We start from the raw sequence: 14,015 nt of genomic DNA on the forward strand, positions 1-14,015 counted from the left end.
TGGTTGTGCATTGTAGAAATTTACATTGTAGAAATTAACATTCAGCCACCAGCTACCTCATGTTTAAATACAATTCAATGCATATTATAATTCCTGTGACTTCAATACCAAATGTAGTGGGCGTTTACCAGGTCGATGACGGCCTGTCACGTCAGTCGATCTGAAGGCGGGATCCCTCTCTCTAGGAAGTGGTCATTGTTTATTTCTTTGCAAGGCATGCGAGGGACCAGATCACAAAAGGTACCATTTACCCCTCTATTTTCAAATCAAGACTTAAACTCAAGTTACCTATATTGCACACAATAAATATAGAGAGTTTTGATTCGTGATGTTGGAACGTGAAAAGAATTGTATAGACTTCCTTGAACTACTTTCAAAATACGAATCATCCCATTGTACGTGCAACCTTTTCTTCTTACGTTGATCAAATGTATCACTCCTATGGCATCACGACAGGTTTTTCATCAAATATTTGTGACTAGGATTTCATTTTACTTGACACGATGGATCCCTATGTTGTGGGATATATAACCATATTTAAAGGAGCTTTTATTTTGAAATTGTCCTTGCACCTCAGTCTGAAGTGATGCGGCTCAGAATGTTTAGCGACCAAAGTTTAACGTTAATGAGAATGTACATATCAAGTGCAAGACAGCAGTACAACTTTTATGTACATGAATAGACAGAAAAGCATACAAATCATTAGCTAGATTGTCTTAAACTAGAAAGGATGGTTGGTCTTGATTGCCCCAGCTAAATTTCTCAAGTATCTTTGATGATCATTGATCCTATAGTATCTAACCACCTAGCTACAATTCACGATCAATGTTTTCATGTATAGCGTAGGTTCTGTCATCTCCGGTGTAAAGAATGGATGCAACCCAGATGATATGCGACTCAATCTTGGAGTCAGACGAGGAAGAAGAGAATGCCGATGCAAGGGCAGAGGCTGGGCCACTGGCGACCCTTCGTGTTTTTAAGAATAAACACATACCTGAGAGAGGTGAGTGACATTAAGTAATCTATATGTAAACATGCTGTAGGCCTATGTATCGAAGGCGACGAAAAGTAACTATGTATTTCTGTTTTGTCTGTTTCGTTTTCCAACCGGACAGTGCTACCTTTATATTTGGGAGAAAATGTGCTTGGCCGTGACCCCAGCAGTTGCACCTTGCCCCTTCATGCCCAGTCGGTATCTAAACAGCACACTGCCGTTTCCATATCCGTGTTTCCTTCCAGTTCTCGGCGTATTTGTGCTACTGTAGAGGCACTAGTGTGGGACATGGGAAGCATGAATGGGACTCGGAAGGGCCGCTTAAAATTGACTCCACACGTCCGCTATGCTCTGAGTGATGGGGACAATCTGATGGTGGCGGACATCCCATGCCAGTACTCCAGCTGTGTGCACCCAGGGAGTGTTGTGAACAGAGACTCTGCGGGGGCCATAGAGTCTCAAATCACCAGAGAAGATGTTGAGGTACATACAAATGGACACGCTGAGGAACTGACAAGGGCGTCGTTTGGTGAACGTGGAGAGATGATGGAGACCCCAGCCAGGACCAAAGTCCTGTCCTTTGAGCAGACCCCCGACCAGCCAGACGGCAGCCTGGTGCCACAGTCGGACTCGGACTCAGACGAAGAGCGAGGGGGAAAGGACGGACAGAGGAAGACACTTGGTTTGTGGAGGAGAAAATGCATGTCTAAAAAGTCTCATGAGAACCATTCCCTTTATTGTTCTGCATTAGTTGATTATACACACGATTCATTTTAATTTGAAATATAATTCACAGAGTAGCCTGAAATGTAATTTATGTCACTATCTTTCTGAGGGTATTATGTGTTTTTCTTTTATAATACAATGGATTTAATGACTCGTAATACATAATATTGATCTCTTTGCCTTGCCTTTATTTCAGTGTCTGGGTCTGACTCTCCTGTAACCAGTCCTACCTGTTATACCTTCCTGAGCCATACAAACAAAATCATCCCAGAAAGGTATTATTTCACATTTTCTAGGACGTATGTTCCTATATTTCCCATATACATTGCAGTGCATTACATATGCTGTACAATGCAGTGCTTCCCCTACATGCCTCCAGAAGGGTAATCCAGCGCCACAGCTGGATGATGGCACCATTGCATCAGCCACACCAAATTGGTTTTTATTTTAAATTTAGAAAATATGTTGGGACACCAATATAAATAGTTGAAACGTGCACTTCAGGGCTGTTCACGTGCACATCAGCACTGTGTACACGCATATCAGCACTGAGCACGCGCACATCAACATAGTTCACCTCAGCACTTCTGATGGAGAAAATGGTAGGCAAAACACTGCAGGGCATTGCATTCACTGTACAGACTGTGTTGATTGAATTTCTACATGTGCTAAACATGTTATTCTTTAACTCTTTTGACAGCGAAGACGAGAGTCCCATCACACCTTATTTGTCTTCCAAACATCATCCTACACGATGTGTCAGTACCGACAATGACGAGCAAGACTTTGGTGCTTGGCAGCAGCGACTGAAGAACCAAAAGGCGGCAAGGTTTAACGCCATTGACGGCAAGGAAGAGGAGGAAGAAGTATCACCTGAAGGGACCGAGCCGGAGAAGAGTGAAGGATGTGCACCAGATAGCCTGGTAAACAGTGTCAGCACCTGGGCAGAAAGTGGGTTAGACCGGCCCGGACCAGCGCCCCCCTCAGAACTCATCCAAGTGCTGAACATGGACAGTGACACCGATGTGGAGGGAGAGGAGGAAAGCTCGGTGTCAGTAGGTCCTGGGAGCCCAAACCGAACACAACCAGCTCCAGCTCCACCTACGGCTAAGGCACCCTCTAGCCAGTTGGGCCAGTTCATCATGGACAGTGACACAGATGTCGACGATGAAGACGATGGCGTTGATGCCTCGAGGGCGACGACGGCCGGTGAAGCAAGCACCACAGAGTCCCCCGGCGAGGTTCTGGTCGCACAGCAGACGGACAGCGACACAGACGTAGAAGGCCATGATAATCATGATGATGATGATGATGATGATGATGATGGTGAGCCAGACGGGGTAAGCAAGGCGACACATGCGTCGCCTCAGAGTGAAAACACGCCGGTGTCGTGGGCCGGTTCCACAGGGCCGCCAGACTTCCACCTGGAGAGCGACACGGATGTGGAGGAAGAGGAGGAGGAGGAGGGCGATGACGCTGTCCCAAAGAGCGCGCCTGCTAAGGTAGAAGCAGAGTCCCCTGGAGTTGTGTTTGCTTCTGCTGCCCCTCCGAACTTTGACTTGGACAGCGACACGGACGATGATGTCCTCCTCCCCGAGCTAAATAGCGTCCCCACGAGCGAGGCTGCTCCCCCCACACCGGCCCCCGCTGTGGACCCCGGCGCTCACCTGAACATCCTGTCTGACAGCGATACCGATGTGGAGGAGGACTCCCCTCTGATCCCAACTGCCGTCACCGTGGCGATAAATGCCGTGCCGAAGTCATCAGCCCCCCCATCCTCACCCGGTCCTGTTTCCCTGGCTGCAGCCCTGGGGCCAGACTCTGACGCGGATACAGATGTGGAGGAGATCAGCAGCAGCCCCGTGGGGCCGGACGTCAGCACGGAACCGGCCGACAGCAGGATGGACAGTGATACGGACCCGGAGGAGGTGGACGGAACAGGGGGGACGGAGGGAGGCCCGGGTTCATGTTCCTCTGACGGGAAGGACTTTGAGTCAGTCCAGGGGCACAGAGCCTCCTTTCAGCACTCTTCAACTCCGGTGGAACTGTCAGGTAGGATCTGACTAGAAAAGGCAATCGGTTGGAAACATCTGTTGAGATCGGTCACTCTTTAACCAGCTGTTTGAACCCTGGTCTGGCAATGATCAGTTGGGTTATAATAGTTCATAGAGCTTCTGTATAAAGGCAGTATTTCGATGCCAAGGTCAACCAAAATATATTTTTTTCATCTAAAAAGGCTTAGGGCTAAAAACAGCTTGAAATATAGGCTATATGAATAGCATATCATTAATAATAAATAGTTGATTTATGGTGGCTATATTCAAATAGAATACAGATATAGGTCACCGATAATTGGCATGACCTTGGAATACTGCAGTCATTATACATCAAGTGCAGAGCACAGAACATAATAACTAGTACAATGAAATTGTGCAATATAGGGTCCAGCTGGTCAACTCTAATCTGACGGTTTTACAATGCAGGGGATTAAAAGTTAAAGATGGTAGTTCTGTGTCACAACAAGCACCAGTACATATGTTCTAGAAAGCATACAAGTCTGATGCTGGCAAGCCTCTTGACTCTTACTGGTGTCTTCAAGTTTTATTACATCCATTCATTATTCTTTCAATTCATAATTTGATGCATTTAAAAATTAACACAATACACCATTGAATAATTCCTACCTATTTGTCAACAATCAAAAGTTCATGCTTAAAACTCTCATTTTATAAATCAAATATCATTGATAATTATTATTTAAAATGATTATTTATGGTTTTAGGAGAAGCTGTCGCAGAGATGGAAACTCAGGAATACCTCTGTTCCTCGATAGATCCATTCAAATGTAAGTAAGGATTCAATATATTTATAATGAAAGTATCTTCATCTCTTCGCATTCATCTCATCTTCTTCTTCTTCTTCTCCTTCGCCAGCCCCCAGGGTTCCAGCCCTCAGACTCATGGTGTCATTGTCCTGCTCAGACAGCCAGGAGGAAGACGACTTTGTTGTGGCTGAGACCCAGTCCTTCATAGTGGACGAGCGGGACCAGCAATCCAGTTCCTCGAGGAACTACACCCTGGATGAAACCCAGCCCTTCATCCCGCAGGGCACATCCAGGCATGAGGATGGTTTGTCTGACAGCCTCCACCTGCAAGCCAAGGATCAAGCTTTAGCTCTGGAGAGCACCCAAGCCTTTGTCCTCCCAGATGTGAACCTGGAGGCTACCCAAGTTTACGCGACCCCTCCCCCTCTGGACGGGAGTTCCATGGAGCTGGACTCAGAGCTGGAGGCCACCCAGAGCTCCCTAGGGAGTGCGGGGTCCAGCGGTCGCTCCCCTGGCTCCGGGATCAAGCGTCCGGTGGATATCGCACTGGAGGCAACGCAGGCGTTCATCCCGGAGTCTCTCAGCGATGTGGATGCTGTAGAGGTGAATGAAGTGGGCACAATGGATATTGCTTCCGCCGAAACTCAGCTGATGGACTTCCCCTCTGGATACACGCTTGCCATGGCCGAGACCCAACCGATGTGTGAACTGCAGGAAGATGGCAGAGAACAAGTAGAGGGGGAGGAAGCTCGAGCGGTATCGTTGGGGACCAACTGCGCTCTCTCCTCTGCTGAAACACAGCCGATGGCTGCGTCCGGAGATGAGGATGAGGATTCTGTTGCAGCTCCACGCAAAAGAAGAGCCCGGAGGCTCGTGGAAGAGGAGGACACACAGGTTATGACTGGTTCGGGGCCCACTGCAGCCGGAACCGAGCCTGCTTCTTCCACAAGTAGTGATGAGAGTAAGCAAGAAGAGGACGAACGCCCGGCCCTAAAACAAATACGATCAAGGAACCAAAGAAAGCTACACGGTGAAACCAGCACGCGTGCTACCGCTGCAGGTCCAGCACCAGAAGCGGACTCTGACACAGCTCAGCAAGCGACAGGACGGCCTAGGAGAGGGAGAGGCCGAAAGCTTGGAGCTGCAACCAGTAGAGGAGGGAGAGAAGAGGAGGAGGAGGAGGAGGAGAAGAAGGAGCAAGAGCCTCAGCCTCAGCCTCCAGTATCTCTGAGGAGCATGGGATCAAAGGGAAAAGCCTCTTCCACCACCAGAGGAGGAACAGGGGATGTCATGTCAGAGGAGGGGAGGGGAGAGGAGGAGGAGACGGAGGCTGATCAGGTGAGGCAAGGCAGGAGGAGGACATCTAGACAACCACGGGAAAATGCGAGAGAAAAGAAAGAAAGACTAGAGAGGGCAAGAAAGGAACAAGAAGAAAAAGAGAGATTGGAACGAATACAAAGGGAAAAGGAAGAACAAGAAGGACTGAAGCATGAAAAGAAAGAAAGGGAGGAGAGAGAGAGATTAGAGATGGAAGAAAAAGAACGAGTAGAGCGGAAACAAAAGGCCCGAGAAGAAAAAGAGAGATTGGAGAAGGAAGAGCAAGAGAGAGTAGAGAACCAACGAAAGGAGCGAGAAGAAAAAGCAAGATTGCAACAAATACAAAAGGAAGAAGAAGAAAGATCGGAGCAGGAAAGAAAAGAGCAAGAGGAGAGGGCGAGAGAAGAACAAGAGAGATTGGAGAATGAAAGAAGAGAACTGGAAGAAACAGCAAGGTTGGAATGTGAAAAGAAGGAACTCAGAGAGAAGGAGAGATTAGAACTAGAAGAAAAGGAGAGGGAAAGAGAGGAACTAGAAGAAAATGAGAGGAAAAGAAAGGAACTAGAAGAAAATGAGAGGAAAAGAAAGGAACTAGAAGAAAATGAGAGGATGCTACAGGAGCAGGAGGAACAAGAGAAGATGGAGCAAGCTTTGAGGAAAGGGGAGGAGAAGCAGAGGATGGAGAGGGACCAAAGGGAGAAGGAAGAACAGGAGAGACTGGAGCGGGACAGAGAGGAGAGGGAGAGATTGGAGGTGGAGGAAAAAGAAAGACTAGAGAGGGCAAGAAAGGAACAAGAAGAAAAAGAGAGATTGGAACGAATACAAAGGGAAAAGGAAGAACAAGAAGGACTGCAGCATGAAAAGAAAGAAAGGGAGGAGAGAGAGAGATTAGAGATGGAAGAAAAAGAACGAGTAGAGCGGAAACAAAAGGCCCGAGAAGAAAAAGAGAGATTGGAGAAGGAAGAGCAAGAGAGACTGGAATGTGAAAAGAAAGAAAGAGAAGAGAGATTGGAGAAGGAAGAGCACGAGAGAGTAGAGAACCAACGAAAAGAGCGAGAAGAAAAAGCAAGATTGCAACAAATACAAAAGGAAGAAGAAGAAAGATCGGAGCAGGAAAGAAAAGAGCAAGAGGAGAGGGCGAGAGAAGAACAAGAGAGATTGGAGAAAGAAAGAAGAGAACTGGAAGAAACAGCAAGGTTGGAACGTGAAAAGAAGGAACTCAGACAGAAGGAGAGATTAGAACTAGAAGAAAAGGAGAGGGAAAGAGAGGAACTAGAAGAAAATGAGAGGAAAAGAAAGGAACTAGAAGAAAAAGAGAGATTAAAGAGAGAAAAAAGGGAGAGGTTGAGACGTGAGAAGGTCGAAAGACAACAGAAGGTGACGTTGGAACGAGAAGAGAGAGAGAAGTGGAGAAGGGCACAGGAAGAAGAGGCAGACCGGGCACGACTAGAGACTGAGAAAAGAGCAAGGGAAGAGATGGACAGACGTGATGAAAAGGAGCGATTGATGAGGGAGGCCCTGGAGAGACAGCTGCTAGAGCGACAACAGACAGACACAGCCCAGGCACAGAGAGACCAGCAGTCACCCAGAACCACCAGGGGTCGGAGAGCCACCAGAACCAGCGCCGCCGCCCCGCCTGAACCCGCCCCAGAGGCGGAACATGGGCCCGCTTCCAGAACCAGGTCCCGCTCCAACTCATCCAACTCGGTCAGCTCAGAGAGGTCCGCCTCCAGCGCCACGGCCCAGGAGAGCGGGCGGGGCCGGGGCCGGGGAGCCAAGAAGACCCACCCTCCGTCCGTGGGGGCTGGGACCTCCGCCAGGGAGAGCAGGAGGGGCAGGACGGTCACCGGTGACGCCCCGGTCGAGAGCAGCGATCCGGGCCGCTCCACTAGGTCACGGTCCAACTCCACAGATTCCCTGAGCTCCGAGGTCTCGGCCTGCAGCGGCGCCCCGGGCAGAGGCAGAGGGGCCAGAGGAGCCGGGAGAGGGAGAGGCAGGAAGACCATGCCGGCCCCGGAGACCCAGCCCTCCAGCAGCGGTCAGAGCGAGGTGGCCCCGGCCCCCAGAGCCTCCGCCAGAGGCAGGAGAACGAAGGGACCCGATGCCACCGCTGTCGATGGAGGAGGAGACGGGGAAGAGGAGCCAGTCTCTCAGCCGGCTGCCACCACTAGGGGGCAGAGGCGAACCAACGCAGCACAACCTGGACCCCTTGGTGCAGAGGAACAAGAGGGCACCCCAGAAGGCTCAACTCTGGTAGCACGTAGCACCGCTGGCAGGGGTAGAGGTCGCAGAGCCCAGGTGAAGGCTGAGCCGGCTGTGGCTCCAGTGGGCGTCGATACGACTGATGGGGGGGAAGATAATAGTAGTGGAAGAGCGAAGGGGGTGGGGGAGCTTGAGAGTGAGCCTAAAGAGAAGAAACCTGCCCCGGTCCGGAGGGGCAGAGGGTCCAGTGCTCAGGTGAAGAGAAACCCAAACGACCCGCCTACACAGGAGATGTTGGTGAAAGAGGAGGAGGAGACTATTAAGAGGAAGGTTAGGAGAGGTCGACAGTCGGTGGCCAAGAAAGACAAGAATGAGGAGGTGGCGGGAGAAGGGGTGGCGCCTGCCCCCCAGGTCGTGGAGAGAGATGCCGGGACCTCAGAGGTAAAGATAATGACTTGACTTTTCAGATTTACTTTGACTAGAGAGTCTCAAAAGACCACCTCACCAGATATTTGACCGACGTTGATCAAAGAGACTTCACCCTGAACACAAAAGGCTTCCCTTCACTTTGTCAAAAGGGCTTAGTGCACTCAAGAGGTCAGCCTCGTCCATTAGTTAGCGATGTCCATTGAAGTACATTAGGCTGCCGGGACGACTAGCCCGGCCATAGCATCATGCGTAGCTTGCTCCTCTCCAGCTACATTACCGCAGTAATGAATTAAGTGTGTTCACTCGTTGCTCTCTGTCTCTCTCCTTATCCTGAAGGGGCTAATGACCTGCGAACCCTCTGTCTCACTCAACACACGATAGATATTAACTTCATTGTGTTGTCTCCACCGTTATTCCTGGTCTTTCCTGTTAAGGTGACCCAGACCCCCACTGGGAAATCTTCCCGGAAGCGAGGCACGGCGATGGCGGAGGCCTCTCCCCTGGCCAAGTCTCCTCGTGCCTCCCTGGCCTCCCCTGGGGCCCGGCTGAGGGCCGCCTGCCAACCCTACAAGGTCAGTGGGGTCTGGGAGGCAAAGCCATTTGGCAGCATCCAATATCCAATGAACAGGGATCACAAGACTGCATGGCGGCAAAGCATCTGTTAATGGAGCATGATCACGGAAAGACACGCTGGGCGAATGGACCAAGCTTCTCCAGTGGAACAACAAATGTGTTTCACTGGAGATGCTTGACCTATGGCTTGAAAAGGGAAATGTAACATTGTAGGCACAAACACAAAGAAACTAAAATCGAAAGGGTCTGAACTATTTAGATGAGGTATAAAGAAGCAAAAAGTTACAACCGAAAGTCTCATGTTCCAAACTAGGAGCCTCGTGAATTAACAATACACATCTTTGCTACAGTGGAAATACAATGTTAAATAGTATAACGGTTGGGGTATAAGTGGATGGAAAATATTCTTTGTATTAAGAGACTTTAGAGACTACTGCTATAGTCAAGAGGGTTATACCCTTTATGGGATATGTTCTTGATTAGGTCATATTTTCAATAATAAACACACCAACTGCCATGAAACCCTGTCCCCTTGGTTTCCCCTGCAGGTGTTATTCACAGGGCTGGTGGACGAGGTGGGGGAGGAGGCGGTGGTCCGGCTAGGGGGCAGCCTGGCGCTGGGCATGTCTGACATGACCCACCTGGTGACGGACAAGGTGCGCCGCACGGTCAAGTTCCTGTGCGCCATGGCCAGGGGCATCCCGGTGGTCACCCCCCAGTGGCTGGAGCAGGTCGGTCTGCTGCGGTTGCATTGGAGCACGGCCACATACCCCATTAGTACTCACCCTGATGGACAGTACCTGACTGTGTCTCACACACACACACACACACACACACACACACACACACACACACACACACACACACACACACACACACACACACACACACACACACACACACACACACACACAAACACAAACAAACAAACAAACAAACAAACAAACAAACAAACAAACAAAGTCATTACTTGTCATTCAATATAAGTTATGTCATCCGAAAGCACATATTCTAACATAGTTTGCTGTGTCCACAAATTAGGATGTATTCAGAACTAGTCTGAAATTTCATCCAAAGCAAAAAAAAAAACAACAATGTTGTTCATCAGTGTATGTATTGTCCACACTTGTTGTCACAAGTCACAAAGTAAGCATTTCCTTGTGGTGCCATCCCAACTTCAAATCAGTGTGAATTTTGAGCGTCCATATTTGCTGCAAGTGGCGTTTATACTCAAATTATGATGCTTAAGTATCCTTTCAAAATGCATCTGCACCGACCGTTCCTCTACCCTAACCTCTCTCATCTCATCTCTCTCCTTCCAGAGTGCAAAGGCTGGTGGCTTCTTGTCTCCTTCAGCTTACATTGTGAAGGACATGGAGCAGGAGCAGAAGTTTAACTTCCGTCTACAGGAATCCATCAGGATCGCCAGTATCCAGCCTCTATTACAGGTAAGGTGTGTGTGTGTGTGGGCGCATGCATGTGTGTGTAATTTTGTGATTTGTATTAAAAAAGACAACACATTTCTGTCCCCGATTTGCATTTATCCTTGCTGTAGCGTTTTATCCTACGGATAGGCTAAAACGCCAGGAGGGTTGTACCATTGCATTGAAGTCGAGATAAGAGATAAGTGTTATCTCCGTAGCCGCAGCTTCCCGGTCAGAAAGACAGTGTGTGTGTGTTTCAATGTCAATTACGTGGTTAAAAGCCTCCTCCGCCTGATGATGCCTGCACAGATACGGCAGTTCAGAGTGCAGTGATTCAGCAGCACACCCTGATGTGCCTTTCATACATCTTTACCATACTGGACATGTTTGAGTATGGGTTTTTTGAAAGCAAAGCATCAAAGCATAGTTACTTTGGAATTCTGACATTAATAAGGAATGGAGGTCTGTCTCCGTTTTATACCAAGGATTGGTCATTTGCTCTCTTTCAAGGGTTTGCTTTGGGGTTGATGGATAATGCTGTCCAACCTCTCCCTCTCTCTCTCTGTATATCTCTCTCACTCACTCTCTCACTCTCTCACGCTGCATCATGCTGACTCGTCCACTTCTCAGGGATACCAGATCCACGTCACCAAGTCGGTGAAGCCGGAGCCGACGCACATGTTAGACATAATTTCCTGTTGTGGCGCAAGCTTCCTGGCCAAGATGCCCTCTTCCCACAAGGTACCCCCCCTGGCCCCGAAACATGCATCAGTGTTTCAGATTAAGAGTCAAAATGAACCGTGAATGTGGCTGGTTTATACCTCCTGGCACCAAAATCCGTGGTAACTTTTTTCTTCAAGGTCATTACTTACATCCTCTCTCTGTCTCTCTTACTCCCCTATCTTGCTCTGTCACACTCTGTCTGTCTCTATGTCACCGTCTTCCTTTCTCTCTCTCTACCTCTCCATCGCTCTGCCTACCTCTCTCTCTGCCTATCTCCTTTCTCTCTCGCCCTATCTCTCACCCATCCCTCCCCCTCTCTCTTGGCCTTGCCCTCCCTTCGCTCTGCCTCTCCATCACCCTCTTGCCCCATCTCTCCCTCTCTCTCTCCCCCTCCCCCTCTCTCTTGCCCCATCTCTCCCTCTCTCCCTCCTTCCCCCACTCTCTTGCCCTCCCTCCCCCTCTCTCTTGCCCCATCTCTCCCTCCCTCCCTCCCTCCCCCTCTCTCTTGCCCTATCTCTCTCTCTCTCTCCCTCCCTCCCTTCCTCCCCATCTCTCTTGCCCTATCTCTCCCTCCCTCCCTCCCCCTCTCTCTTGCCCCATCTCTCCCTCCCACCCTCCCTCCCATTCTCTCTTGCCCCATCTCTCTTTCCCTCCCCCTCTCTTGCCCTATCCCCCTCCCTCTTGCCCTATCCCCCCCCCCCCCCCCCCCTCCATCAGGAGAAGACGGTGGTGGTGTCCTGTGAGGAGGACTGGCCGCTCTGCGGTCCAGCGCTGGCCGCCTCCCTGCCGGTGGTCAGTGCAGAGTTCCTCCTCACCGGGATCCTCCAGCAGAAGGCCGACTTGGAGGCCCACGCCCTCCCCTCAGCCCCCGCCACGACCATCCCCCCTCAGCCCACCAGAGGCAGGGGCCGGAGGAGGACGTAGAGGCCTTGTGGAGACAGAAGTCACTACCACAGACCCTACACGTCGTCCTCCACCGTGAACACAGTACTCTCAGCCGAACTGAAGGAACGCTGGATCGGACGCAGCTAGCATCGCTGCGTTGAGTTAGCCGTAGCCTGAAATACCTTGCTGGGCTTCCTTCATGGACTGCAGTTGTTACCTAATGAGTTTGATCTTTAGCCACGCAATCTAGAAAGTGAGGGCTTTTGATCCCCCCCACCACACACGCACCCCGCCACCCGCATAAGCAATGATTGAAAAATAAAATCACCCTGACCCTTGTTTTTCTGTACAAATTGTAAGGGACTTTGTAATCAGTTTGAACAGTAAAAAAGTTTTACTGTGCAAACTGCCTTGATCTTCATGTTTCCTGATTGAATGGAAGGTTAATGTAGCCTTTTCTGAGAGGGATGAGATATGCTTTGTGCTTTTTTGTATGAGTGAATGCATTCCTATGCTAATGTGTATATATAAAATAAAACAGGTCAAGGAATACATTTATAATGTGGGGAAGTTTTTACAGTGCCTATCACATTTCTCTTTGTTTGGCCCCTGTCCCAAGCCTCACATTGTAAAAAGGCCGGGCAAGGGAAAAGTTGGCCTGACGCTACATTACAATGACGTTGTAAAACATATTCATTCCAATATTAGTTTTTACCAATGACCTATTGCCATCTGGGAGTAGTACTGAAAAAAAGTTTTAAACCAAGCATGTTGAATACTATGGCCTGTAATTAAATGTTTGTTCTATGTTTCCACTATTTCTTCAATAATAAACCTCAGCACTTAGTTAAGTTGTGGCAATGCGGTTTAAATATCGACTAAAAGATCGTATCATGTATCCTCATTGGTCGCTCGGTTGGTACTTATTTGATGTTTCATTGATTTTCTTGTCTTTTTTTGCTATTAAATAAAATTATATTTGATATGAGGATCCAGTAGTTTATCTCAGCATTATTGTCGGCTGACCCTTGAAAAGATGTCTGCTATAACTCAATTCGTCTTTTTGATTGATCATTGATCATTTATTGTTCCTTTTCCCCTACTGAATAAATGAGAGAAATACATTTGCAGTCTGTTCTTTTGCTGCAATTACATGAGACTATCTAGTCCAAATGGTCTATTCCCACATCTTGGCGAGGACAGGTGCTTTGGGGTAAACTCCGGCATTTCCCGAATTTACTCGAGTAACTCCGAGGCTGTGCAGAACCTGACATATTCGGAACATCTTCGGAATAGCGAAGCCCAGTAGTCAAGAGCTGCTCTTGGGGGGCGAGGTTCAAGGGAGGGAGTCAGAAGGACACTAGAAGAAGTAGCATCCACCGCATTTTCGAACCTTAAAGATATCCTCCGACGTCGCAATTAAGACGCACATTTCAAAGTTGGCTTTTAAAGGTAGGTAAGCTCGTATATGCTATTGCTGTACATGTGTTTGTATGTAACGGTGAATCTCGACAGTCTCTGGCGCGCAACGGGTTAAATTTTGCAGTTTTTGGTGGGCGCGCTCGCCGGCTGCCCAGACCTACAGCAGAAATACCAGACATGTGCGGCTGATTTAGGCGAAGAATAAGAAAGATGTAGGGAATTAAGGCACCGAATGTACCGAATGCAAGTGTAGCCCGCGGTTGCTTGCGGGAGCAGAGATGATCGAAATGTTCTAGTGCAGTCTAGCATAACTTGAAGTGATTTTATATTCAAACGTTATTTTCTAAAGCAAATATAATCTAGTCTATCACATAGGCCTATAGGATAATGCATGCAGTATGACTTGCTATCATTTCATTACGATGGACGGTAACCGCGAAGGCTGACATTTGAATAAGTGTCATTATGATTAGCCTATGTTTAATTAATGTTATTA

General features: G+C 48.8%; 2 protein-coding genes across 3 annotated transcripts in view; both read left to right on the forward strand.

Moving 5' to 3' along the window:
• The first annotated feature begins 171 nt into the window (after positions 1-171).
• Positions 172-13,108, forward strand: mdc1 (mediator of DNA damage checkpoint 1). 2 transcript variants are annotated; one of them, XM_079729037.1, is made up of 12 exons: positions 172-240; positions 842-1,003; positions 1,116-1,676; positions 1,917-1,995; positions 2,421-3,772; positions 4,503-4,565; positions 4,654-8,504; positions 8,927-9,064; positions 9,614-9,796; positions 10,388-10,513; positions 11,120-11,230; positions 11,930-13,108. In XM_079729037.1, exons 2-12 carry the CDS (start codon positions 871-873, stop codon positions 12,134-12,136), a joined length of 6,804 nt encoding a protein of 2,267 aa, XP_079585163.1. In that variant the 5' UTR covers positions 172-240; positions 842-870; the 3' UTR covers positions 12,137-13,108. The 2 variants fall into 2 exon arrangements, with proteins under 2 accessions (XP_079585163.1, XP_079585164.1); XM_079729038.1 differs by having other exon boundaries at positions 214-240; positions 847-1,003.
• An 833-nt stretch (positions 13,109-13,941) lies between these two features.
• The window catches only part of LOC307086078 (uncharacterized protein), a gene marked incomplete at its 5' end in the record, with an annotated part of 21,211 nt that continues 21,137 nt past the window's right edge, over positions 13,942-14,015 (forward strand). Inside the window, one exon of the mRNA XM_079751121.1 lies at positions 13,942-13,948. Within this exon, the coding sequence (XP_079607247.1) occupies positions 13,942-13,948 (7 nt within the window). The remainder of the gene's footprint in view (positions 13,949-14,015) is intronic.

Source organism: Pollachius pollachius (assembly GCF_949987615.1).
Source record: "Pollachius pollachius genome assembly, chromosome: 1".
NCBI lineage: Eukaryota > Metazoa > Chordata > Actinopteri > Gadiformes > Gadidae > Pollachius > Pollachius pollachius.

Coding starts and splice junctions, on each gene's coding strand:
- mdc1 (XM_079729037.1), top strand. CDS start 871: ATGGATGCAACCCAGATGATATGCGACTCAATCTTGGAGTCAGACGAG. Junction 8,505..8,926: donor GAGATGCCGGGACCTCAGAG/GTAAAGATAATG, acceptor TTTCCTGTTAAG/GTGACCCAGACCCCCACTGG. Junction 10,514..11,119: donor GTATCCAGCCTCTATTACAG/GTAAGGTGTGTG, acceptor TCCACTTCTCAG/GGATACCAGATCCACGTCAC.